Genomic DNA, 25,555 nt, shown 5'->3' with positions numbered 1-25,555 from the left:
CTCCCCAGCTCCTAGGCAGGGAACCCCAGCTACTGAGGAGGGGCAGCTTTGGAGGCCCTGAAACCTGGGAATGGCCTCTAGAGCCCCTCCCTGCCCCATACCTTGAGTTCCCTGGAGCCCGATGCAAGCAGGTAGGAGGACAAGGGGGTTTCTTCAGGGGGTATGGGCCCCCAGCCGTTTGGGCTTGAGGGAGCCCCAGAGCGACTGAACGCCCCTGCGGACAGTCCACCCTACACGCCTGGCAACAGACTCAGCTGGGGGTGCTGGGAGGCAGGAGGTGGAGGCCTGGGAGCGGGCATCCAGACACTTCTGGTAGCGGAGCTGCAGAGAGGCAGGTGGGGCAGTCACTCTCTGGCCTGCCCCACGTGGGATGGGTGCCACCCCACCACCCTACTCACTTACCATGCATGCAGCCTGCACCGCCTCTGAGAGACTGGCAGCATTGGGCTCGCACCAGAACATGTGGCAGCAGAAGGAGGCTGGGCCAGCAGCCATGATGAATGCAAATGTGTGGACATCTCTGCCCACAGCCAGGAAGGAGAGAAAACGCACACGACACTCCCCCAGCACTGCCTCCGTCTGGAGAGAGGGAGCCCAGTTAGAATGGGGTGCCCCAACCCTCTGTGTTCTACTGGGGCATGCCCATCTTACCTGAAGCTCCTCCCCATCCCTTGTCACCCCTCCACAGCAGGGCATAGTCATGTCTTCTACCCCAGCTCTTTACCTGCTGGTGCAAGATGGTGAGGGTAGCAGGGGCCACACTGACATGACTTGGTGTCCACTGCTCACGGCTACTGGAAGACAGAACTGACTCCAGGGCCCCATTAATCACGTCTACCCCTAGAAGATATGTACAACAAACATGGTACCACTGGGGGTAGGGAGAGGACACCCCAGCTCTATCCTAGACCTTCTAGCTTTGCTCAGTCAAGCCCAAGGCCTTACACCATCTCCACTTTACCAGCCTATGGCCCTGAGGATGATACCGTCTCCGTGTCCCTTCCTTGGAGCTCTCCTTGGCTTCAGTGACTTGGAACTCTCCTGGTTTCTTCCATCTTGAATCCTATGTTTGGTTTTCTTCGCTGGCTCTGCCTCTTCCTCCTAAACTGACTGACTCCCAAAGCTCTGACCTCCCCATGTCTGCTCTCTCAGCAGTTATCCACATTCAGACATTTTACTGCTTCGCCTCCACAGCACTGACTCCCAGGTCAGCCTTCACAGGCCAGTCCTCTCCCAAGACCCAGTCTTTTTTTTTTTTTAAGATACATTTAATAAGTATTTGTTCTATGTCACAATGTACTGTCATTTAAATGTATTATATCATTCACACCTCACAACAATTTCACAATAGATTCTTTCATAACCATTTTACAGATAAAGAAACTAGGTCACACCAAGGAATGGGGATCTGAACTCAGGCAGTCTGATCCCAGAGTCTGTGTTCTTAGTTCTGCCTTCTCTATATTCCTAGTTTGCAGAATTGAATTGTGTCCCCCTCCAAAATATGTGTCACTTTGACTAGGCCATGAATCCCAGAATTGTGTGACTGTCCAACATTTTGTCATCTGATGTGATTTTTCCTATGTATTATAAATCCTACCTCTTTTTATGATGTTAATGAGGCAAGATCAGAAGCAGTTATGTTAATAAGGCAGGACTTAATCTAAAGGATTAAACTGAGTCTCAAAACCAATCCCTTTTGAGATATAAAAGGAGCAGAGAGACATGGGGACCTCATACCACCAAGAAAGTAGTGCCAGGAGCAGACCACATCCTTTGGACAGGGTACCTGCACTGAGAAGCTCCTACACCAGGGGAAGATTGATGACAAGGAAGTTCCCTCAGAACCAAAAGAAAGAGAGAGCCTTCCCCTGGAGCTAGCACCCTGAATTTGGACTTCTAGCCTCCTAGACTGTGAGAGAATAAATTTCTCTTTGTTAAAGCCATCCACTTGTGGTATTTCTGTTATAGCAGCACTAGATGACTAAGACACAAAACTAAAAGTACTGTCAAAATCGTAGTTCCACTCAAGAATTTCAAAGGCTAAAGAACCCAAGTTTCGTAACTTGTAGGTCAACCAACTTTCTCTTATCACACAAAGCCCCCTCTACCTCAAACTGTTGTTAAACATTTGCACTTGTATATCCCAGTTTCATTCTATATGCAGCAGAGAACAAAGGCACAGGTGGCAGAGGCCTGGATTCTAGTCCCTGCTCTACTCATGAGCTGGCTGTGTGATCTACGGCTTCTTCCACTTTGAGACAAAGGGGTTAGAGTGAACAATGCCAGTGCGAAAAGCGCACATCTCTCTGGGCCAGTCCCAGGCCCTCTGCCCCTTTGAGTGCCTTTGAGCTCCACTAGGAGCAGACCAGGGTGGACCCTCCATGGGCAAGAGACAAAGCAGAGGACCAACGTCTTCCTCGAAAGTCCTCTGTCTTGGCCTTGCTCATCTTATCTCTGGCTGGATCAAGGCCAAACTCCTCTCCTAAGCATGCAAGTCCTCCAAAAGGTGGCCTCATCTGAGCTGTCAGGCCTCATATTTTACTGCTCCATGTGCTTCAGATGATTTATGTAGCATTGATTAGCATTTAATCTTGGCAAATACTCTGTGAGGCAGATGGGGAATACAAAGCAACAGAAGAGATGCCCTCAGGGGACAGACTGTAACTGAGGGGAAAGCCTATGTCTGGGGTGCCCTTTCCCTTTTGACTGCCTGAGAAACTCCCCATTCTTAGCCTTCAGGACTCCATCTAAGCCCCACCTGGGAGGCTTTCCCTGCTGCAGAGTAAGGGAGGACAACAACCTCTGGGACAACTTTCATTGCAACAACTTGTCACTGCTGGAAAATCTTCTGCCACAGCGGGCTATGGCAATCTCAATGACAGTATTATGAATGCACATGTGTCCCCTCAAAATATGGGTTGAAATCCTAACCCCTATACCTGTGGATGTAATCCCATTTGGGAACAGAGTTTCTTTGTTATGTCAGTATAAAGGCCATGTCAGTACAGGGTTTGTCTTAAACCTAATGACTTTTGAGATATAAAAAGAACAGATTAGACACAGAGAAGGAAGCACAGATGGGAGAAAGATAGATGCCACGTGGAGATCACCAAGGAACTGAGGGATGTTGGGGCTAAGAAGCTGAAACAAGGATTTTCCCCGAGAGTGGAAAGAGTGAGCCTTCCACTACAGCCAATGCTCTGAATGCAGGCTTCTAGCCACCTAAACTGTGAGAAAATAAATTTCTGTTCTTAACAGCAACCACTTGTGGTATTTCTGTTACAGCAGCACTAACTAGGAAACTCAGACAGACAGAGGGCAAGTTGAATTCTTCTCTTTCCTCTATCCTAGCACAGGGTTTACCTGCTGAAGGAATTCCATAGGCATAAGCAAATCACCCTCAAGGCAGCATGGGCAGATGCACCCAAACTGGTAGAACCAAGTAACACATAAGTCCCCAGAAGGGTGATGATGCAGACAGAAGTGGGTGGGACAGGTCAGACTGCACAGGGCCACAAAAGCCAGGTGGACAGGTGTGAGATTTAGGGCATTTAGGCCAGGGCAATGGGGAATCTCAAAGTTCATGAGTATGGGAGGGACATCAAAGTCAAACTGCGTAATCACAGAGAGGGATATGGGCCTGGAGCCTGGCCTTGGAGTCTTGGAGGATCTGCTTGGGGGAGAGGGGGTGGGGAAGAGGAGAGAAGCAATGCACACATCTGACTCTGGAAGAAAGCAGCCGGCGGCGGGGGGGCGGGGGGGGGTGGGGGGGGGTGGGGAGGTTATCAGATTTGGTAACAACTCAGGATGCAACCTAATCCCTGACCCTCAGCTCCACACTCCCTTTATCCTACTGTGCATTTGTCATGGATTGAATTATGTCCCCCCAAAAATGCGTATCAATTTGACTAGGCTATGATTCCCCATAGTATTGTGTGGTTGTCCTCCATTTTATGATTGTAATTTTATGTTAAAGAGGATTAGGGTGGGATTGTAACACCCTTACCCAGTCACATTCCTGAACCAACAGTAAAGGGAGTTTCCCTGGGGTGGGGCCTGTACCACCTTTTATCTCTCAAGAGATAAAAAGGAAAGGGAAGCAAGCAGAGAGCTGGGGACCTCACACCATCAAGAAAGCAGCACCTAGAGCAGAGTGTGTCCTTTGGACCCAGGGCCCCTGTGCCCGAGAAGTTCCTCGACCAGGGAAGAGTGAGGACAAGGACCTTCCTCCAGAGTCCACAGAGAGAGAAAGACTTCCCCTGGAGCTGACACCCTGAATTTGGACTTTTAGCCTACTTTACTGTGAGGAAATAAATTTCTCTTTGTTAAAGGCAACCACTTGTGGTATTTCTGTTATAGCAGCACAAGATAACTAAGACAACATAGTTTTTTCATAGCACTTGTTGCCTTCAAGCAGTCCTTGGTTTGTGCAAACTGTTAATGTGCTCAGCCACTAACTGAAAGGTACCTCAGAAGAAAGGCTTGGTGATCTATTTCTGAAAAATCAATCATTTAAAACCCTATGGATCACTTTTATGAACTTACATGAATAGGTAAATATACAGAAACTAATATTCATTAGCAGTTACCAGGGGTAGGGTAAGGCAGAGGGGAGGGAGAAGTACTTCCAAGGTAGTAGTTACTTTTTGTTCATAGAAATGGGAAGATGGCACTGAATATGGGTGAAGTTTACACAGCATAACTGATGTAAATGATGTCAATAAGCTGTACACAGGGAAAAAGGATGAACAGGTAAATGCTAGGTTGTGTATAGTTTTGCAACAATAACAACAACCAAAAAAAGAGGGGGGCACAAATTCTGATACTAATTAGACATCACCAATCACCTCATGGGATTAGTGCTCTTGGTTTGAGGTTTAGACCATGGTCTCATGGGACAATCCAGTCAGCTGTCATAATATAGTTTTTAAAGTTTATGTTCTACCTCCCAGTATGGTGAGTTGTGTCTGAGGTCTTAAAAGCTTATGAGTGGCCACCTAAGATACAATTATTTGTCTTCAATCATCTGGAACAAAAGAAAAAGAAGGAAACCCAAGAATCAGAGAAAGAACTGGACTACAAAACAAATTATCTACATGAACCACTGCCTCCTCCACCTTGAGATCAGAAGAACTAGATGGTGCCTGGCTAACACTATAGAACGTTCTGATCGGGAACACAGTAGATGAATCCTGGTAAAAAGGGAGAAAAATGTAGAAGAGAACTTCAAATTCTTAAAGAATCCAGATTTACCGTACCTATTGAGGCTGGAGGAGTACCCGAGACTATGGCCCTGAGTTCTCTTCAAACCTTGAACTGGAACTATGCCCTGAAGTCACCTTTAAACTAAGTAACATTTTAGCCAAAGAGTAAAGATTGTCACTGTTGAGTCCTGTGTTTAAAAAAAAAAAAAGTTATCTCTATAAGACCAGGAAACCCTGGTGGCATAGTAGTTAACAGCTACAGCTGCTAATCAAAAGGTCGGCAGTTCGAATCCACCAGGCACTCCTTGGAAACTCTATAGGCCAGTTCTACTCTGTCCTATAAGGTCACTATGAGTCGGAATCAACTCGACGGCAATGGGTTTAGTTTTTCTTGTTTTATTTTACTATGTAAGATCAAAACGTCAACAACTATTTTAAAGCATAGATGAGAAGACTGAGGGGCAGGGAGAATAAGTAAATGGAAGTGAAACAACTAGAACAGAAATAACAAGAATGATGACATGATGTAAAGGCTGTAACCAATATACTGATCATTATGTCTAGAAACTTTGGAATAAGAGTTGGTATTGGTTTGGTTGTGTATATTTTCACCAAAAATAAAATTAAATAAATTTAAAAAAGAAAACCCTATGGAGTGCAGTTCTACTCTGGCATATATGTGGTAGCCATGAGTCGGAACCAACTTGACAGCAACTGGTTGTTGCCTTCAAACATACTGTGCAGCTTGTTTATTTTATTGGTAGAGTGTAAGCTCCTTGAAGGCAGGGGGTCTTTGTCAGTTTTGTTCATTAATGTATCCCAAGAACCTAGGACAGTGCCTGGCACAAATCAGGTACCCAACCATCATTTATTCATTTAATCATGGATATTGTTTTTTGACAGCAGCTTCAGGAGGGGCCGATGTTAAACTCCTGGAGGTAAAAGAGGGAGCATAAGAGAAAACAAAAAGCGAGTTTAGAGGCCACTAGTCTGAAAGCTCTGCCTTAAACAAAGCAGACCCAGAGAGCTGATGGGCAGCAGAGGGCAACCGAAGGTCACAGACAGTTGATTAAGCACAGTAAGGACCTGTGTAAGGTGGCAGATGAAAAGGAGCAGATATGAGAGTGGGGGTTAGGAGTTGAGGGTAGGAAAGAGGAGGAAACAGGGAGCAAAGATGAGGGGTCAGCTAAATCTCCTGAGCATGCTGTTCTCATCTCCAGCTCCAAGTCTTTGGCAACGACATTGAATCTAACCGGAATACCCACTCCTCTGCAAATCTAAGTCTTCCTTCAAAATTCCAGTTCAATCCCTACCTTTCCTAAAAAGGGTTCCCTCAATGAATGTGTTGGTCATTAAAGACAGCAGGGTTTGAGGCAAGTCTGTGTAATTTGAGGCAAGTCTCATTCGTTCATTTGCTTGTCATTCACCAAACATTTACTGAGGTCTTCCTAAGTGTCTTTTGACATGATGCCGGGCCACTTCTTGAAGCACTCTTTCCTTCCTCTGACCTCTTTGCAGCTGTTCCCACTATTCTTTGTGGTTTTATCCTCTTTCACTCATCCATTAAATGTTGGAGAGCCTCAAGGCTAGGCTTAGCCTTATTTCCCTTCTCGCTTCAGGCTGCACACTTTTCCAGGTCAATCTACTCCATGCTCCTCGCTTTGATTACCTCTATAATCCAATGATGTCCACATTTGTATCTCCAGCTCAGACCTCTCCTCTCAGCTTCAGACCTGTGAATACAGCTACCAACTTGACTTCATCACTCAGTGATCCCAAAGGCACCTCAAACTCAGCATGTCCAAAATTGAGCTCCTAAACTCCACACCAAAACTGGCTTCTTCCAGTGTTTGCTACCTTTAGAGAACAGCACCACTAACAGTGACTAATAGTTACTGACAAACAGTCACTTTGTTAGTGACTAATAGTTTTTTTTTTGTTTGTTTGTTTTTTAATAGTTACTAACCAGTAAGTTCCGAAAGCTAGGAACCGAGAAATCATCCTTAAGGACTCTGTCCTGCAACCCACGCTCAATCACTGAGGCCTGTTCACTTTAATCCCCTAAACATCTCCTGAATCCACACTCCTCTTCAGCTCCACTGCAGTCCAAGATATTCTCATTATTGGCCATGACTACTGCAAGACTCTCCTAACAGAGCTCCTCATATCCGCCTCTGCCCGCGTAACATCTTTCTCCACACTATAGTCAGAATGTGCTTTACAAAACGCAAATCTGACTGTGTCAAGCCCACTGCTCAAAACCCTTAGATAACCCCTCGCTTCTCTCAGAATGAAGACCAAATTCATTAACGTGGCCTACGAGGTCCTGCATGGTCTGCCCAGCTCTCAGCCTCACCTTGCACCCCTGGCTTTGTCTCAATGCCTCCAAAGTACCAAAGTACCTCCCAAAGTGAGTTTAGAGGCCACTAGTCTGAAAGCTCTGCCTTAAACAAAGCAGACCCAGAGAGCTGCTGGGCAGCAGAGGGGCAACCGAAGGTCACAGTTGATTTAGCCTGTGTAAGGTGGCAGATGAAAAGGAGCAGATATGAGAGTTGGGGGTTAGGAGTTGAGGGTAGGAAAGAGGAGGAAACAGGAGTAAAGATGAGGGGTCAGCTAAATCTCCTGAGCATGCTGTTCTCATCTCCAGCTCCAAGTCTCCCACTACAGGCTCTCACACATACTATTCGCTCTGCCTGGAACGCTTTTTCCCTCCCCTCCCCCTACCTCCATCCCACTTTGCTGCATTAGCTCCTACTTGTTGACTGAGCTTAGTTCAATGTCACTTTCTCAGGGAAGCCTTTTCAGATCGCCATTCTAGATGAAGCTTATCTGTTACAGAGTTTCATAGCATCTTGCTACTTTCTTTCGATGAATAATTCAATTTATAATCACACTTATTTCTGTGATTATTTAATTAATGCCTGTTTTTTCTACTAGCCTATAACTTCGGTGAAAGCAAGACTGTGGCCATTGTTCCCCCAGTGCCTAGTACAGAGCCTGACACATTCAGAGACATTTGTTAAGTGAATGAACAAATAAACAACAGGTACTTTACTACGATAGCACTGGAAATGTAAAAGTGAACAAGATAGTCTCTGCCCTTACTTCATTATCTATAAAACAGGTATTATCATAAGCCCACACTCATAGGATCATCAAGAAATTAAATTATATATAAGTCAGTACTTTACAAACAATAAAGTACATGGCAATTACTTTCATTGCTTCTCTCTCTAGATGCTCAAAGCCCACAGTTGGTGCTGTAATACAGAACCCAGCTCCAAGCAGCTCTGGTGTTTCCAATTATCTAAGACCTGCCTTCCAACCTGCCCAAAGCTTTACTGGTGGATGCAAGAGTGGGGTCTCCCCATGTGCCCAGTTCAGCACCAGCCACATGGTAAACACTCTGTGAAGGCTCCCTGGCTCCCTCCCGCCCCCACCCGCCCATGCTATAGGTAGGACATAGAGTGCAGCTGGGGCAGAGGTCCAGAGTGGGGGAATGTACTTTTACTTTGAAGTGCCTGGAGACACCAAGCATGAGGAAAGTCTGCTAGGAGAGGCACTGGAGGGCAGAGGGTAAGGATAGAGCTTTGGAAGCAAGGTGACAGGCACACATACCAACAGGTTTAGCAACTGGCACATTTCCCAGGTAATAGACTTGGAACTTTTGTACCAGCTCACTCTTAGGTGCTGGGAATTCCACTGTGGGAAAGAAGAGAAGGGTCAATTGTGGTGGCAGAGCTTGCTCACTTCTAGTCCCCACCACCAGGGCATGAGCCCGTAAGCCAGACATTCTCCCAGCCAAAGCCCTACCTCCATCCCTCCACCCTGCCTCCCTTTAACTGAAGTCCCTCCACTTATTTGATAGAGTATTCTCTCTCCATATGTTTATTTTTCTATCATGTCTGTCCAGTAGCTCCTGCTTCCTCTTGCCCCCTCCCCCACCTTTGCCACCTGAACTGGACCTGGTGGGGCTGACACACTAACCTTGGAAAGGGACGTCCACCAGTTTAGAATGATCCAGGGAGAGTCCATTGACCAAGCAGCGGGCATTGCGCCGTTCAGCCATAATCTGAGGAAGGAAGGTATGAAGGGAAGGAGCAAGGGAGGGTCTGTTAGAGCTTCATAGCCTTGGTGGCCCCCATTCCCCCTCAGTGACTCCGCCCACACCCTTGTAGAGCATAGGGGGCAGAGATTCCAGGGAGAGGAGGGGGCCGTGCCTTAGAGCAGATTTCATGCAGGCTGGTGGCGATGTTCTTGGCAGGGGCCTCACAGCGAAACACGTGGCACTTGAGCATCTGGGTCAGCTTATCCCGAGCTACGTAGGCAAAGTCCCTGTTGAGGGGAAGGTAGCCTCAGTGTCTCCCAGCACCATTCGGTGCTGAGTCCTGTCCGAAGCTGCCTGCATCCTCCCTGTCCATCACAGCTCCTCCAGGGCTCCCGCCCTTGGGGGTGCTCTGTGGGTGCTGGCTTCTTGCTGGAGGGTAGACAGGCAAGTATGCAAGGGAGAGGGGAATGGGCGAGCACAGCGGGCAGAAAGGGGCAGAACAGGGGAACTTGGGGGGTTGGCGGCTTCTGGTCCAGGTGTGGGAGGAGGCAAGGTCAAAGCAAATAGGCATAGTACCTCTCTCTGGGTCCGGCAGCACAAGAGAGGCAGAGAACAGAGTTAGAAAGGAGGCCCCGCTCTGACTGCTAGCTGAGCCCCCACCCTCAGCTCCCAGGCCCAGCTCCCACCTTCCGCTGTCCCGCCCGACGCCCCACACGCGGATGCTGACGATGGGCTGGGTGTGCAGCAGTGCCTGGCTCTGTGGCTCCACCAGCTTTAGCGTCTCATCCTCCAGCTGCAGTAGGAGATCCTTTCCCTACAGGCCCAGGAAGCAGGCACTCAGTGGTGCCCTAGCTGTGAAGGTGGCTGCTTCCTGCCACCTCCAGCTCAGGGTCAGTTAGCCATAGCTCTGGAGCCCTTGGTTTGGTGGCAGACCACCCACCCTTCAGGCCTTGCTCTGGATGAAGTCACACCTGCCATTTTTCAAATGGCTCCTTTCAACATCCCTATTGCCGTTAGGCAACCATCTCCAGGACCCCCACTGGGAGACACACACCATTTCACAGGGCTGTCACTTGGGATGGGTCAGACCCCCCCTCCCCACCCCCAGTTCTCACTCCTGGGCAGGTCAGATCAGATCTCCCACCTCTCACATTCCCTTCACTTCTCTCACTGCACCCCCACCCCCCACTGGCCTCAGGTTCTCACCTCCCCCCAGCCCCCAGACATGGGGTCGTGCAGATTGTTTTTGTGGTAGGAGAGCTGACGGATACAATTGTTGACTGCCACACTGCTGCGTCCAGGGGCCAGCTCCTCCTCAGTCATCTCCACCCAGCCCAGGGAGCGCACAGCAAAACACTGCCAAACACAGAAGAGGGGGCTGAGGTCAAGGGGCTAAGCTAAGACTGCAGGAGCCTTGAGCAGAGGCCTCTGGTTTGTGCTGAGAGCAGAGGAGTTCTGACTCAGAATGTGGTGGGGGGTGGGAGTCTGAGCTAAGACTGAAGAGCTCCAAAGCAGGACATAGTTGCTGGGGTTGGGGAGGAGGGTAGGGTGGTCTGAAAGGAAACCCCTACTAGTTCAAAGGGCGATCTGAGGCAAGCCTGGAAGGCCACCGGGCTGGTGTCTCCAGCTGGGACACAGGAGTCTGTTCTGAGACTGGAGGAGCCCTTAACTCAGGAGCTAGGAGCTGTACTGAGACCAGAAATGCCCCCAGAACACAATACGACATGAGGGGCTTTCCTCCACATGAAGAAGCCAGCCCCAGCCTGGGAAATGGGGGCTAATCTTGAACAAACCTTGATCCCTGGGTTGGCATTCCGTGGGAGCAGCTTCTCCTCTTCTTGGGGCAACGGCTCTGGGCTGCAGGCAGATGGTAACACTTGGCACAGGGTCCTCAAACATGGAGCTGTCCCACAGGGTCCCTTCTGGATAGATCTTTTCCACTGCCAGCCCACTGCATCCGGTGCCTTTCCACTCACCTGAGGCTCTGAGCCGGGAAGGCCAATGTCCCCTCCTCAGGGTCCTTCAGTCCTAACTCCATAGGGGCCTCTTCACTGGGTTCATCCTTGGGAAGGGGAGTGAGGAATCAGGACCAAACTGATGCCCTCTCTCCAGCTCCCCCCATCATGAAGCAGGACCCTCACCCACCTTCCAAAACTCTCCATCCTCAAACCCTTCTCCATGGGCAAAGCCTGTCCAGGTGAGCTAGGAGGAGAAAAGGGAGCAGTCAGCGGGTGGCTCATCCTGCTCCAGCAGCACGCATCCCCTCTCTGCCCTGGTCCAAAGCCAACACGCCCATGAGCCTCACCTGGGACTCCTCTCGGGGGCTGCTCCCCTGTGATGGGGAGGCCCGGCCTGGGGGCTCCCACTGGGTGGTCCCTGTTGGGATGTGCCAGTAGTAGGTCCCTGAGGTGTCCTGGACCCTCATCCATCCAGCTGGCAGGTCGGAATCCGTCTCGAAGGCGTTGGGGTTCCAGAAGGAATCTGCCAGGTGGAGGGCTTGGTGAGGGTCCGCCTACCCAACAAGCAGAGGCAGTGCGGCACTTATACACAGTCCCTCCCTTGAAACCCACGGCTGAGAAGAAGGGGTGGCAGAAGGGCTACCGCGCAATACGGTTCCTGCTTTCTCCTAGAGCCTACATTCTGAAGTCACAACATAGGGGGCTACCAGCAGAGGACATGGCTCCAGTCTCCTCCTGGGCCCTGCCCCTGGCTAGTACAGCCATATGGAGGGAAGGAAGTAAAGTATGAAGGGAGAGAGGGAAGCTGGATAACCCCAATTAACCTCCTCTCATACATATCCATATTCCAGGGTACATGAAGGGGCACACACTCATCAGCTCCTGCACACATACATGTGCACACAGACATACAATGTATACAAGGCACTGCCACACACCTGTGCAAACACCACACAGACAATGCCAGCACAGATGACAGATACCACATACAGGTGCACACCTGTGTACATAGACACATAAACATCAACTCCAGTCACATATTAATGCAAACCTTGTACTCAGAGGTGTGCACACACACAGCTATATACTACAACCCTGCCACACTTGTGTGTAGGTGCCACACCCCCAATGACCCCCAACACATGTGTGGATACATGTGACACACATTCTGACACACAATATACACCAATCCCTGCCCCACGTGTGCAGACACCATAGATACTCACTTCAAAACCTTGCCACACACAGATGCAGGCAAACATTTCATGTGCATACATGCGTACCACACACCTGTGGCATACGCCCCTCCTCCTCGGCAGAGCCACACCATTCCATCCCTCAGTGGATGCCTCCTCCCACCTCCTTGCTCTCCCAGTCAGCCCCGCCCCACATGCCCAGCCCCATGCTGCCCCTCACCTGGGCTGCTGTCCTGAAGGATGATAGCCAGGAAAAAGTCCTGGGAGAACATGGTGCTCATTCCCGGCCCCTCCTGCCTCTACCCTCCCTCCTCAGAGCCCCTCCAGCCCAGCCAGCTGGGCTCACAGCCTGGTGCTGGGCTGCAGGGAAAAGCTCATCCCACCCCCTTCTCACCAGGGCAGAGCGTCTGCCAGGCAAGATCCTCCCCCGCCTAGAGCTCATAGGGAGGGGCCAGGACCACCGTGCTAGGGGGCCTCCATGGGGTCAGGATGGTGGGGAGAAGGGGGCTCATGAGGCCCTGGCCCTTTCTGCTCACATCCCTTCTTCCTAACCCTGCCCCCCCATCCTGAATCCCCATCCCACCCCCCAGTGGTCACCTCAGTGCCTTAGTCAAGCCCAGTCTCACAGACACCTGGAGGCTCAGTCCCTTAGGAACACCCCAGCCACATGGGGCCCTGCAGAGCTTATAGCTCTCAGCATAAACAGGGTGTGGCTTCAAATCCCCTAGGGATGTCTCTCCTGCCCAGAACCTGCCCAGCAGTTGGAGCCTAAGGGTGGCCTTGAGGGCCTAGGTCCCAGGAAGCCTGAGGCTGGGCTTGGGGTTCCACCCCACCAGCCCCGCTCACCTGCCAGGCCCAGCTAGGCTGCAGCGTCTCCTCGGCAACCGCAGCACCAGGACTGGCTGGGAGCGCCCAGACTGCTGACGTGCTTCCCGTTACCAGGGAAACCAGGAATCCTGACTGGTCCAAGAGGCAGCACTGAGGGACAGGCAGTCCCAAGATCCAAGCTGCCGGGCAACCAGGCACAGCAGGGGAAGGCTAGGGTGGGCGTGGTTACACTGAGGTGACTGCACACCAGGTGTGAGAGTTATTCCAGCAAGGTGCCTCACTATGCTCAGCTTCGAAGTGAGGGTGGGCCCACAGACAGTCAGTGAGGGAGGGGCTCTTCTTGCACATCTGGCCTCCTAGACAGCCATCCTCACCTCTCTCCCACCCCTAACTTCAGGCCCTAGGGAATAGGGTGCCCGGTGGGCACCTGACACTTGATGGAGCCTCAGAGAATACCTGCTGTCTCCAGAGACCCTTTATCTCCTTCAGGGCTTTCCTTCTAAAACCTTCCAGGAACACCGCCAGCCAGGGCCTCCATGTCCTCCACAGCCACACCCGTCCTCTTGAGCGGATGTATACTTCAGCAATCCCTGAGTTCCCATTTCTGGAATCTGGGGACCAACTCACCGTCTCTGAACTGAGTCACGCACACCAATCCCATCTGCCATCCCTGCCAGCCTGTACCTTCCTGTTTCAAAGAGCTTCATCCTTCGGATCTGTCCTGGAGGGGCAGCTTCTCCCCCTTGACCATATGGGAGGCCCTTCTGGAGCCTGGCACATCTCCCTCCAAGCATGGCCCCAGGGGCCTTTGCTTCCACATACATGCATTTATTCAGGAATGCACAAATTCACTCTTGCATGGATTCATTTGGGCACTCACGTATGAATTCAAACCTTCATTTATCATTCATTCATTCACCCATCCACCCAAGCATGCCTTAATAGCTAGGCCAGGTGGACTCATGTGCTCAGGAATCAGTGATTCACTTAACGCTCTCCCCTTCTCTCCACCCCCATGTCATCCAGGCTACTATTATTTTTTACCTGGATCACTCAAACAGCCTCCTAACTGATCTCCTTGCTTCCTGTCTAGTGTCTTCCAATCTGGGCTGCATACTGCAGCCTGAATGATTCTTCCAAAATGCTGAGCTGACCAAGTTACTCTCCAGTTTAATACTCTTAATTGTTTTCTCATTGTCGTTAGGATAAAGTCCAAATTGCTCCACAGGGTTTATGTGCTGTTAGGGGCCCCTAACTATCAGCCTGACAGCCTTTATTTCTGACCACTCCACTCCCTTTCTCTCTCCCTCTCTCTCTGCCTGGGATATGCACCTCCTCCTCTCTCAGTCCAGCCTCCTTCTCTCCGTCTTTGCCAGCTATTTCCCATGCCTTCTTCAGGCATCAGTGGAAAGATCACTTCTCCAAACTCCTCCCCTCTCCGCACACACAGGCAGGGTTAGGTGTCCCTCTGATGCCTCCCATACTCAGGTGCTCATCATACTGATTATAACCATCTGCTTATTTCCGCCTCCCCGTTAGACTGTGAGCGCCATGAGTAGGAGCACATGTCTCCTGCAGAATGTATCCTCAGCATCTAGGACAAGGCTTGGCACTGAGTATGTACCCAACAGAGATAGTAAAATTTATTCATTCAATCATTTATTCATTCATCATTCATTCATGTGTTCATGCATTTACATATTCAATCAATAACACTGTAGAGATCCCAGGGTGGGGAAGAGAAAATAATTTTTTGCTCATTTCTAGCCCCATTCCTACAGAAGCCCAGGCATGCTCTGTGGCTTTCATGGACATAGAAACACAATCGCAAAAGAATAAGCAGTGACCCAACCTCTTCCCTGGGCCGGCCCCACGACTCTATCCTGTTTTCATCACGTCCGCTAGAGCATGAACTTCGACCATCCTCTTGCCTTTGCTGAGGCCGCTGCCCATGCCTAGCATGCCTTTCTGGTTCTTCACACTTTTATCCTTCAACTCCAGAAGGCTCATGGGTGCGGCCACTACAGTGACTGGCCCAGGAGCCACTGAGGCTCTCTGTATTTTGGCCTCTGGGTCACATCCCCTAGCACAGAGGTTGCAAACTGGCAACATGCAGACTGATGCAAGCCTCAGACAAATTTTGTATGGCCTGCACAGTGCTAAAAAAAAAAAAAAAGTGAATTGCCAACATTTAAAAATTGGGATATTTTACATCAATATCTAGTTTTCAGTTTTCTTTGACAAGTTGTATGAATTGGCTCCACTGAGACTACATTTGCCCCAACCCTATAAACAACCAGATGCAGTGGAGTAGGGACTGTGCCCTTTACAAGGGGTCAAGGCAATGCCCACCAAAGGCTGCTAACATCACAAAAAGAGAGGCAATCAGACACTATGAAGTGTTCTTGTAAAAACAAAACAAAAGGAAACAAAACCTCAAATCTGAATTTGATCAAATCTCTAGAACTAGCCACCAATTTATAGGAAATCCAGGGGAAGAGGAACATGTTAAACATCACCACAGGGAGAGTCTGCAAAAGCTAGACTATGAAACACTCAGGACAAACAACACGGTTTCTTCAGTTAAAACACACACACACACACACACACACACACAAACTGCAGGCAAAAACATAGAGATGGAGGGAGAACTGACAGATCAAAAGAAACTTTAAAAGACTTAACCATGGGGAATGTCTGGACCTATTTATGGGTTAGGACTTATTTGTATCCCGATTCAAACAATCCAAACTCTTTTTAAAGAGGGGAAAAGAAACCTTTTAGAAATGCATGTGTAAGTATTTACAGATGAACGTATTTGCTTCTAAATAACCTCAGTTGGGGCCCAAGGAATGGGTGAGTGTATAGATGCCGCAAGATTAACCGTGTATTGATAATTGTTGAAACTGAGTGATGGGTAAATCAGGTTCATTATTCTATTCTCTCCACTTTTGTTGATGTGTGACAATTTCTGAGTTTTTCTAAAGGGAATGGTGTGCTACCCTAGGCTCATCTGAACTGCATGCTCCTTACAAAGCTTCCAGTTTGGGGTCTGGGTGTGGCACCTGCTGCCCAGTGCCAATAAAATTCTTTCCCTAATCTTTACTTACACTCCCATTCCACAAAACTCCAGCGTTGTGGCTACAGCCCACTATCTCTTCCGTTAGCTCTGTCTGCATCTCTAGGTGATATCAGCAAATGTGGAGAACCGATTTATTTAAATGGGGTAAGTTTAATGATCAAACCTTGGATCTTAATACCTTTTTTTTTAATCCCAAAGAAGCATATGTTTATTCTTCCCTTGTTTCCTAACTTTTAGTTATTCCTGACAAAACAGTATCCTTGCAATGCCCAGCACAATGCTCTGTCCTGGGTATGCAGATCATATGTGGTCCTTGGGTCCCACAGCCGTGGTATACAACAACCCCGGTCTTTCTAAACAGGGCTCACAGTGGGGAGACGCCGGCTGCTCCCTGCAGACCTGGCCTGTTAGAACAGGACAGAGATTGCCCCAAGTGCATCTTAGTTCATCATGCTGTATGCACTGGTGGCAGCGAAATGTGGGCTCAAGAGCTCAGGCTCTGGACTCGGATCTGGTTTAAATCTCAGTTCTACTGTTTACTGACTGTAAGTGACCTTGGGAAAGCTACTAAATCTCTCTGGGTCTCTTTCTTCATCTGTAATGTGGGCATAATAATAGTATTCAACCTCACAGCATTATTGTAAAGATAAATATGATAATCCTGAGCACAGGGCCAGTTACCTGGTAAGTGCCCCATAAACAGAACTACTCCACCATCCATCTGGGTGTTCATTATGGATGGATCTATCAGCTTGTTCAAGCACTCCCTGAATGTGGAAATGTCAGGAAAACCTGGGCCTACCCTGCTGTGGACTGAGGACACAGGCTCAGTGACTCATGGCCAGGCTGGTCGTGGCCTCTGTCTAGAGAGGCCTGACCTTGCCTTCAAGCCCTCCCACATTGCCCCGTCAAGGTCCACAAGGTACCTGTGTCCTCCGGGGAGCCATAGGAGGGGCTGCCCTGGGATAAGGTAGCCCAGCTTGAGTCCTCGTCACTGGCTGCACTATTCCGCATGCCAAACAGGAGGCTGGCACTCTTGCTGTGCTCCCGGGGGCCGTCTGCAAGGGCCTGGGGCCCAGGGGGAACCTCCACACTCTGCAGGGGCTCAGGCAGCCCTGGGGGAGAAGACAAGTCCTCCTCCTCATCATCATCCTCTTCCTCATCATCCTCCTCAGCCTCCCCTGCTGCCTTCTCCTCTCCCTCATCTGGCCCATGCTCTTGGGTGCTGATGATCAGGCCAGGTCCTCGGAGCCCTCTGTTGGCTGCGTTGTGGGCTGAGAGCTCCAGCTCAGAATACAGGTGCATTAGACCTTTGGGGCCCAAGGGTGCTGTCTCAGGCTCCTGGCTGGGCTCTTCCGCCAGGGTCAAGGTCACGTTACGATTCTGGTCGCGGTGGGCTGTGGCAGCCCGCCGGAGCTGGTTCTGGCCCTCCTTTAGCCACTTGGCATTGGCAGGGCCTGGCTCAGGCCCACTACCCTCCCCCATGGCGCTGCGCAGGTCCTTGGGTCCCACAGCTGTGGCATGCAGCTTGGCGTTGAGCAGCTGGTTGTGGGCAGCATGCAGTGGCAGGGGTAGGCTCAGTGCAGGGCCTCCATGGCTGTTGGCGTTAATGGCCGACTGGCTCAGTGACGATGGAACAGACATGGCCTTGGAAGATCCTGTAGGGTGGGGAGGGGAGACCACGTTGAGCCTCTAGGTCAGAACAGCAGCACCCTTGCTTCTGTCCCAGGTCTCCGTCCTGTACCTTCTCATATTGCCACACTCAGCAGGCCAGCAGACACTGCTCTTATCCCACCAGCTAATCTCTCATAAGAATGACTGAGCTCAACTTCTGTCCTAGCACCAGCACCCCATCACAGGCCAGCCCCAGGTCCACAGCCCACCCCATCCTCATTCCTGGTCCTGACCCTGGTGGTATAGTGGTTAAGTGCTGGCAGTTCAAATTCACCAGGTGCTCCTTGGAAACCCTATGGGGCAGTTCTACTCTGTCCTGTACGGTCACTATGAGTTGGAATCGACTCAACAGCAATGGGTTTGGTTTTTTGATTTGGAGCATCCCGGGGTAGCACAGCCTGTCCGTACTCTGCCCTCACTCCCACCAGCAGAGCCTCCACACAATGGCTCTCTGTGCACCACACCCCCAGCTCATCTGGCCCGAGCCTACTGTGCCAGGGACACAGCTGCTGTGGGACTGGCTGATGGGTTCAGGACACTGGACACTGACTGCCCCCTTCCTCTTGCCACACTGCTATCCCGAGCCCTACCACTATGAGTGCCCCAGGCTGTGTTCCAGTCATCATAATTGCTATGTTCCACCAGCCCCCTAGCCCACTGCATACTAGGGACTGTAAGGACAGAGAAGAATGAGCTGCAGACCTAGCCCTCAAGGGCATGGCATTGGGAAGGCAGGTCACAGATGAGAGCCTCCAGCTCCAATCCATGGCTCCTTTGGCCAGTGGAAGCTATGCTTTGGTGGCTGCTTCTATGAAGTGTCTCACCTTGGGATCAATTCCTCTGCCAGCCCCTTCAACATCCCCCACCTAGGTCACTGCCAGAGCCTTTGATCTGGACTCTCCAGTCTTTCAGGCCTTTGTCCAAATGTCACTTTCTCAGTAAGGGCTTCCCTGAACACCCTTTAAAAAATTGCAGGCCACCATACTCCATTCTCAGCAATCCCCAACCCTTCAACATCTCCTTATCATAATCTGACAAGCTAATTTATTATTTGTTTTGCTTAATGATTGTCTCCTCACTATAATTTAAGTTCCACGGTGGTGAAGATTTTGTCTTTTTCCCCAGCTCAGTGCAGTATATCCAGTGCCTAGCACCATCCTGACACAAAGCAGGGACTCAATAAATATTTGTTGAATTAATGTGTGAACTGACCCTCTCATCTTCTCCAGGCCCCCTTTCAGCATCTCCTCTGCAAGCTTCAGAAATCACACTTCGGTCATGTTACTGTATCTCAACCACTGGTCATGGTGCTCCAACCAAACTCCACCTGTCTGTCAGGTGAGGGGTCTCCTGCTCTACAACTGCACCCCACCTCTTCTATCCCCCAGGACTCCCTCATTACAAGGCCTTCACTGAGTGCCTTCTTCACAATGATTTGAATCCTACCTCTTCTTCTAGTCCCACTGCTCCAGGGGTCCCCCTCCCAAGACCTCATTCCATACTGTCTACCCTCTCTGAGCTTCCACTGCTCTGCTCAATGTCCTTTCCTGATCCCCACTGGCCCCATCATACAGTTATTTCTCCCTGACCAACCACTACCCGATTCTCTCTCATCCTGACCCCTCTCTGCAGATCCCTTCTTCAGGCCAACCAAAAAAACCAAACAGTTGCCATCAACTCAGTCCCAACTCATGGCAACCCTGTGTGTTGCACAGTAGAACTGCACTCCCTAGTGTTTTCAACGTTGTGACCTTTCAGAAGCAGATCACCAGGCCTTTCTTCCAAAGTGCCTCTGGATGGGTTCAAACCACTAACCTTTTGGTTAGTAGATGAGCACTTAACCATCTGAGTCACCCAGAGGCTCCTCTCCTTCAGATAACCCCTACCATATTATTCCCTCCTTCTCTGATACTCCACTCCAGTTCTCTTCCTACTTGACCCCCCCTCCACACATATACACATACAATCTTCCTTCATTTTTTTTTCTTTCTGACTACCACTGTATAGTTCTTTCTCCTCAATTTCTTCTCTCAGAATTCCCTAGCTCCCTGTCCCTCCACTTTCTTTCCGTGACTCCCCCCCTGCCCCAGTTCTCTCTGCTTCCTCAGTGTAGCTCCTGTACCAAGCACAGGCTGCCAGCAAGGTGTTTTAGGCTGCCCTAAGCACAACTTTGTCAACTTTTCAGTGTATGATCCCAAAACAGAAGCCACAGCTTGCCTTTCTGTTGTTTCTAGCTCCTCAGACCCTACCACAGTGTTAGGCATGCATCTGTGGAATAAATGAAAAAAAAAGTTTCTGTCCATGCGTCTACCCTACGTTTAACTGTTATTCTGCTCAGTGTGGCTCCACCTGGGCAGTGAGAAAATTCGTGGTCACTGGAATAAATAAAGAAAAAAAAGATGACTCTGCCTCTAACAGAACCACAGTAATCCTCCAAAAATAGAAACCAGATTGTATCACTCTCTGGTTCAAAAATTAGATGGCTCACCACCGCCTTTAGGATACGTCTAAGCTCATTAGCAGGACACCCAAGAGTCTCCTTGAGCCATCCCCTATGACTGCTCAAACCTCCTCCCACTCCCTACCTCCTTCACACCTTATACTCCAGCCACAGGAAGTGTGGCGGATTCTGGAACATGTCACACTCTCACAGCTCTGGATCTTTGTTTACACTGCTCCCTCAGCCTGAAATCCTGTCTCTTCTTGTGAAAACTTCTGCTCATGTTTCAGAACTCAGCTCAACAATCACAGCTCCTCAGCAGTAAGTCTTTCCTGCCCAGTCTTCTCTCCCTACCCTCAATGGACTATGCCCTCCTTTGCATCTCACAATACCCAGTACTGAATGCTATCAAAACATGTGGAACCATGGCTTATTCAACTTTGCATCCCCAGTACTAAGGTAAGTGTGTTGTGTATTTGCCATGTAGTTGATCCTTGGTGTTGAAGGGAGGAAGAGACGACAGGGACAGAGGAAGGGGTAGGAGGAAGCAGGAATTAGGAGGCTTGGAAGTGGCCTGGAATAGACACTAAGAAAGGCTTGTGTGGCCCCATGGGCTGGGGATGGGTACTGAGAATGTTAGGGAGGATGTTGGAGAATGACAAAGGGTCTTGAGAGGGAAGTAAGACAGGACAGGCATTTGGACAGGTGAGGACTGAGATCCTGGATGAGAAGAAGGAGTGCCTTAGCTTAAACTGACATTCTGGCTCAAAGTATGTTCAGCAGTGCTATCTCCATGAGTTGGAGGACACAGAGGACCCCGTGACTCTGCCAGGCTCAGGGAATCATAGGGATGATGAGCCCATCTCTGAAGCAATGGTGCATGGAGCCAAGTTTCTCAGAAGTCAGACTGGGTCCAACCTTCTTGAGATACGACCTCAAAAGGGAACATGCACTGTGTGACTGGGACCATGGAGGGCCAGGTAGACTTTAGGGCAGCTTTGCCTACCTGGTTCAAGGCAAGAAAGTATTAGGGGAGGAATGGGGAAATTCAGCTGTGGTAAGTGTAGAAGACTGAGCAGCTAGCCCAAAGCTGAGTGGTCAATATTCGCTCACTTTCTGAGGTCGAAAACATGACCAGATACCCAACTTCTTCAAGAAAGGGCATAACTCAAAGTTTCTCCTCTCACTGTAAGTATCCATACCTGGAGTATTTCAAAGGAATGGAAAAAGCCAAAGGGTTCTGGCTCAAGACAGGGAGCTGGGCAGGGCTACCCCTAGGGCCAGGGCTAGAAGGAGTGGTAACAAAGCATGAAGGAGCTGAGAGCAAACACAGGGCTAAGGGGTGAGTCCTGCTCAAAGTCAGGGAGACAGTGAGGGGCTTCTATTCCGACTGTTCATGCTATGCCAGGCACTGTGCTGTGCATGGGGGAGAGTGATGAATGACAAAGAAATGGCTCCTCCCCTGCTGGAACTCCCAATATAGTGGGGAAACCATCACTGATCAAGCCATTACAGTGCAGCGTCATGAGCCTGGCACCTAGTAAATGCTCCTTATTGGTTTAATAAATGATTGGATATTGTAATGGGGAACAACAGGCTCTACAGACACCTGAGACTTAGCCAAGTCCTGCCTGAGGAAGCAAGGTTTAAGCTGAAACTAGAACACAACTCTCCATGGACAGCTCCTTCACCTCCTCCCTCTCAGACAGGACAACCTCCCAATTCACAGAGGAAATGGAAACCATCAGTAGGAAACATCCTCAGACAAACAAACTACTTCAGAACCTATCCTTTTCTTCCCTACTTCCTAAAACCAACCACTTCACCTACAATTTGAATCCTTCCTTTCCTGCTTTTCCAGGAATTTTATATCATTATTTATTTGGAATCCCTGGATGGTGCAAATGGTTGATGCGCTTCACTGCTAACCCAAAGATTGGGGGTTCAAGTCCACCCAGCGGCACCTTGGAAGAAATGCGTGGTGATCCACTTCCAAAAAATCAGCACTGAAAGCCCTAGGGAGCACAGTTCTACTCTGATACACGTGAGGTTGCCATGAGTTGGAATTGACCCGACGGCAACTGGTTGTTTGTTTTTCTTTTTGTTGTTGTTTATTTATTGATTTTCTCTTTTATATAATCAACTTCTCAATGGGATTCACTATCTCCCAGTTTAAAAACAAAATCTTTCGTGACCCCACAGCCCTCCAGAGCTACTCTCTGCTTTCTTTTCTCTACACAGGCAAACTTCTTGAAAGAGTTGTCTCTACTCACTGTTCTCATTTCCGCACCTCCCACTGACTCCTCAACCCTTTCCAATCCAGCTTCCACTCCCAACACTGCTCTGTAACAGCCACTACTAAGGTTGACATGGCCCCTGTGTCATGTAATCCAATGGACACTTGAAGTCCTTATACTGGTTGTACTATCTGCAGCATTTGATGCTGTAGACCATTCCCATCACTCCCCCGTGGCTTCTACACACTACATCTCCTGGTTTTCTTTCCATATTTCTGGTTAGACTCCTTTGCCTGCTCATCTTCCTCTATGAGCCATTGCATGCTGTAGTCTGTCATGGTGTGTTCTTATGCCCTTTTCTTTTCCTTATCCTATATTTAATAGGTATTCATTCATGCCCACAACTTCAGTTACCATCTATACACTGATGATTTGCAAATTCATGCCTCCATTTTAACCCCTCATCTGGCTCCAGACACATATATTCAATTTTCTACTCAGCATCTCCACGTGGAGGTCTCAAAGACCCCTGGAGCCACTATACTCAAAGCCACACTCATGTTTCTCATTCCCACCCCCAACTGGTTCTCTTCCATGACCTTCATGAAATGTTATGACCACGTATCATGTTGTGCAAATCAGAAGTAGAGGTACCACCCTTGACACTTCCCTTTCCCTCATTCCCCATATTCAATCCATCCCCAAGCACTGGCAATTTTCTGAGAAAAATTTCCGGACTTCATCTATGCTTCACATCTACTACCATCAACATTCTACACCAAGGACAAATACCTTAAGACACAAATCCTTAACATGCCTAAGTCGTCCTGCTAGTCTGGCCCTTGCGTTCCTCTACACTTTGGTCACTCTGCTCTCCAGTCTCACTGCCCTTCTTTCAATTCCTCGAAGCCATCATGCTCTTTCCTTCCACAGGGTGTTTGCACATGGTTTTCCTTCTGAGACCTTCTTCCCCTACCCTCTAGGGCTATTTAACTTCTACTCATCCTTTACATCTTAGTTCAAATGTCATGTTCTCAGAGAAGACTTCCTGCACCCTCTTCCCCTAACCCCAGACCAAATTTAGATTCTCCTCTTGTGTATTCTCAAAGAGCCATACACCTTTCCTTCATGGCATTTACTACATTGGTATTTGTACTACGTTCTTATTTGATTACCATCACCGCCACCTGCAGACTGTCAATTCCACAGGGATACAGACCTGGTCTATTTTGCTCATAATTATATCTTCAGTGTCTAGCACATTGCTTGGCACATATTAGGTCCTCAAAGCATATTTGTTGAATGAATAAATGCTCAGATGCATTTTCTTAAAGGATCACTCTGGGTCCTGTGTTGAGAATAGTTAGGGGACAGTAGGCAAGAGGGTATACTTAGAGCAGTAAAGGAAAAAAAGGATGGTGGCCCAGAATAAGTTTGGTAGCAGTGCGAATGAGGTGAAATAAATGGATTTGAGAAATATTTAGGTAGTGAACACAACAGAACTTGGGGACATCAGATGTGGAGAGTGAGGAAGAGAGGTTAATCTAGAATGTTGCCCCAGGATGCCAGCCTGGGCAACTGATTGGAAAGTGTCCATTTCTGAGATCTGAAGGAAAAGCCGATACAAAAGTAGGGTAGAGATGGAATAGGAAAGATAATTGATTCAGTTTGGGATCTGTAGGTTTGGAATTCCTGTTGGACTTCCAAGGGGATACCAAGAGGACAGTTAGAGATATATGAGCATGGCATTCAGGAAAGAGGGCTGTGTCAGATATATAAAGCTGGGAATCATCAACATATATATGGAATTTGAAGCCTTGGGGATGAATAAAATACCCTGGAAAGTGCATAATGAGAGAAGACAGCTCACCAAGAGCCTCACCAGCATCTAAAGGGAGAAGGAGGTATCAAATGAGATGGAGAAGGAGCAGACAATGCGGTAGGAAAGAAACCAGGAAAATGATTCAAGAAGAGTGGGTTAGCAGACACCGCTGAATACTACTAAAAGGTAAAACGGGATGATAAGAAAGTATCCATTGGATTTAGCCACACTGAGGTCTCCTGTGACCTTGGTATGTGCAGTTTCAGTGGGTGTCAGGGACAGAAGACTGAGTAGAGTGGTTTTAAGAATGAATGAGAAGTGAGGAAATAAAGGTAGCAAGTGTAGACAGGGTTTTGGCTTTGAAGGGCGGCGTGAGCTAGGACTATAGCCTGAGGGGTTTGGAATACAAGAGACACACAGGCATATTCAAAATAGGTTTGGAATAGCCTCCGTATTGGCGAGGGGAAAATCCGCTCCTCAAGAGTGCTCCCGTCAGTGCTAGGCCTCCGGCTGAGCTGAGACACAGCCGGCCCCCCAGGGCCCACCCCTCGGTCGCTGAGGGCGACAAAATGCGGCTTGACAGCTCCCGGGCCTGGGACTCTAGCTGGAATTCGTGCGGCCTCCTCCCCACCTCACTCCACATCCCCTTCCCGGCCCTTGACCTCCCCTCCCCCACCCACCGCCCCTCCCTTCGCGTCCCCTATTCGCGTCCCCTATTCTCGCCCCCTATTCATCCCAGAGGGGCAAAAGATAAAGGTCAGGGGAGGGGGCGGTGTGAGGACCAAGGTGGCGTCTGCGAGGGGGGACAGGAGGGCGGTCTGCAGGCACGCGGTGGGAGGGCCGCCTGCGGGTATGGGGCCTGGCCACGGAGCCCGGGCCGCCACGGGGAAGGAGTTGCGGGGCCTGCCTGCTGCTGGGGATCGGGATCTGGCCGCCGGGGCTGGGACCGGGCAGGGGCAGCTCCTACCTGCGCAGCGAGGCCCCAGGCCCAGGTGGCAGAGGCGGCTCAGGCTGCGGGGCTCCGGCTCCGCCGCGGTTTCTCCATCACAACATCCCCCGCCCA

General features: G+C 49.6%; 1 protein-coding gene across 1 annotated transcript; it reads right to left on the bottom strand.

Annotated features, from left to right (window-relative positions):
- APBB1 (amyloid beta precursor protein binding family B member 1) lies at positions 1 to 25,555 on the bottom strand. The gene is made up of 14 exons (XM_064288521.1): positions 25,460 to 25,555; positions 17,246 to 17,977; positions 11,561 to 11,736; positions 11,401 to 11,457; positions 11,232 to 11,317; positions 11,049 to 11,112; positions 10,462 to 10,611; positions 9,942 to 10,069; positions 9,428 to 9,542; positions 9,195 to 9,279; positions 8,826 to 8,909; positions 725 to 840; positions 403 to 579; positions 1 to 321 (listed from the first exon to the last, which is right to left on the bottom strand). The coding sequence occupies exons 2-14, from the start codon at positions 17,961 to 17,963 to the stop codon at positions 154 to 156; spliced, it is 2,124 nt and encodes a 707-aa protein (XP_064144591.1). The 5' UTR covers positions 17,964 to 17,977; positions 25,460 to 25,555; the 3' UTR covers positions 1 to 153.

This window comes from Loxodonta africana, chromosome 7 (genome assembly GCF_030014295.1).
Source record: "Loxodonta africana isolate mLoxAfr1 chromosome 7, mLoxAfr1.hap2, whole genome shotgun sequence".
NCBI lineage: Eukaryota > Metazoa > Chordata > Mammalia > Proboscidea > Elephantidae > Loxodonta > Loxodonta africana.
Note: the sequence above shows the minus strand (reverse complement) of the source record. Positions and strands in the feature narration are given on the sequence as shown.

Bases quoted from the DNA above. Each gene is read 5' to 3' on its own strand.
- APBB1 (XM_064288521.1), bottom strand. From the start codon at position 17,963: ATGTCTGTTCCATCGTCACTGAGCCAGTCGGCCATTAACGCCAACAGC. The intron at 10,070-10,461 runs GTGAGAACCTGA...CTGGGCCTGTAG, and splicing joins TGTCTGGGGGCTGGGGGGAG to GGAAAGGATCTCCTACTGCA. The intron at 580-724 runs GTAAAGAGCTGG...CCCTCTCTCCAG, and splicing joins TCACCATCTTGCACCAGCAG to ACGGAGGCAGTGCTGGGGGA.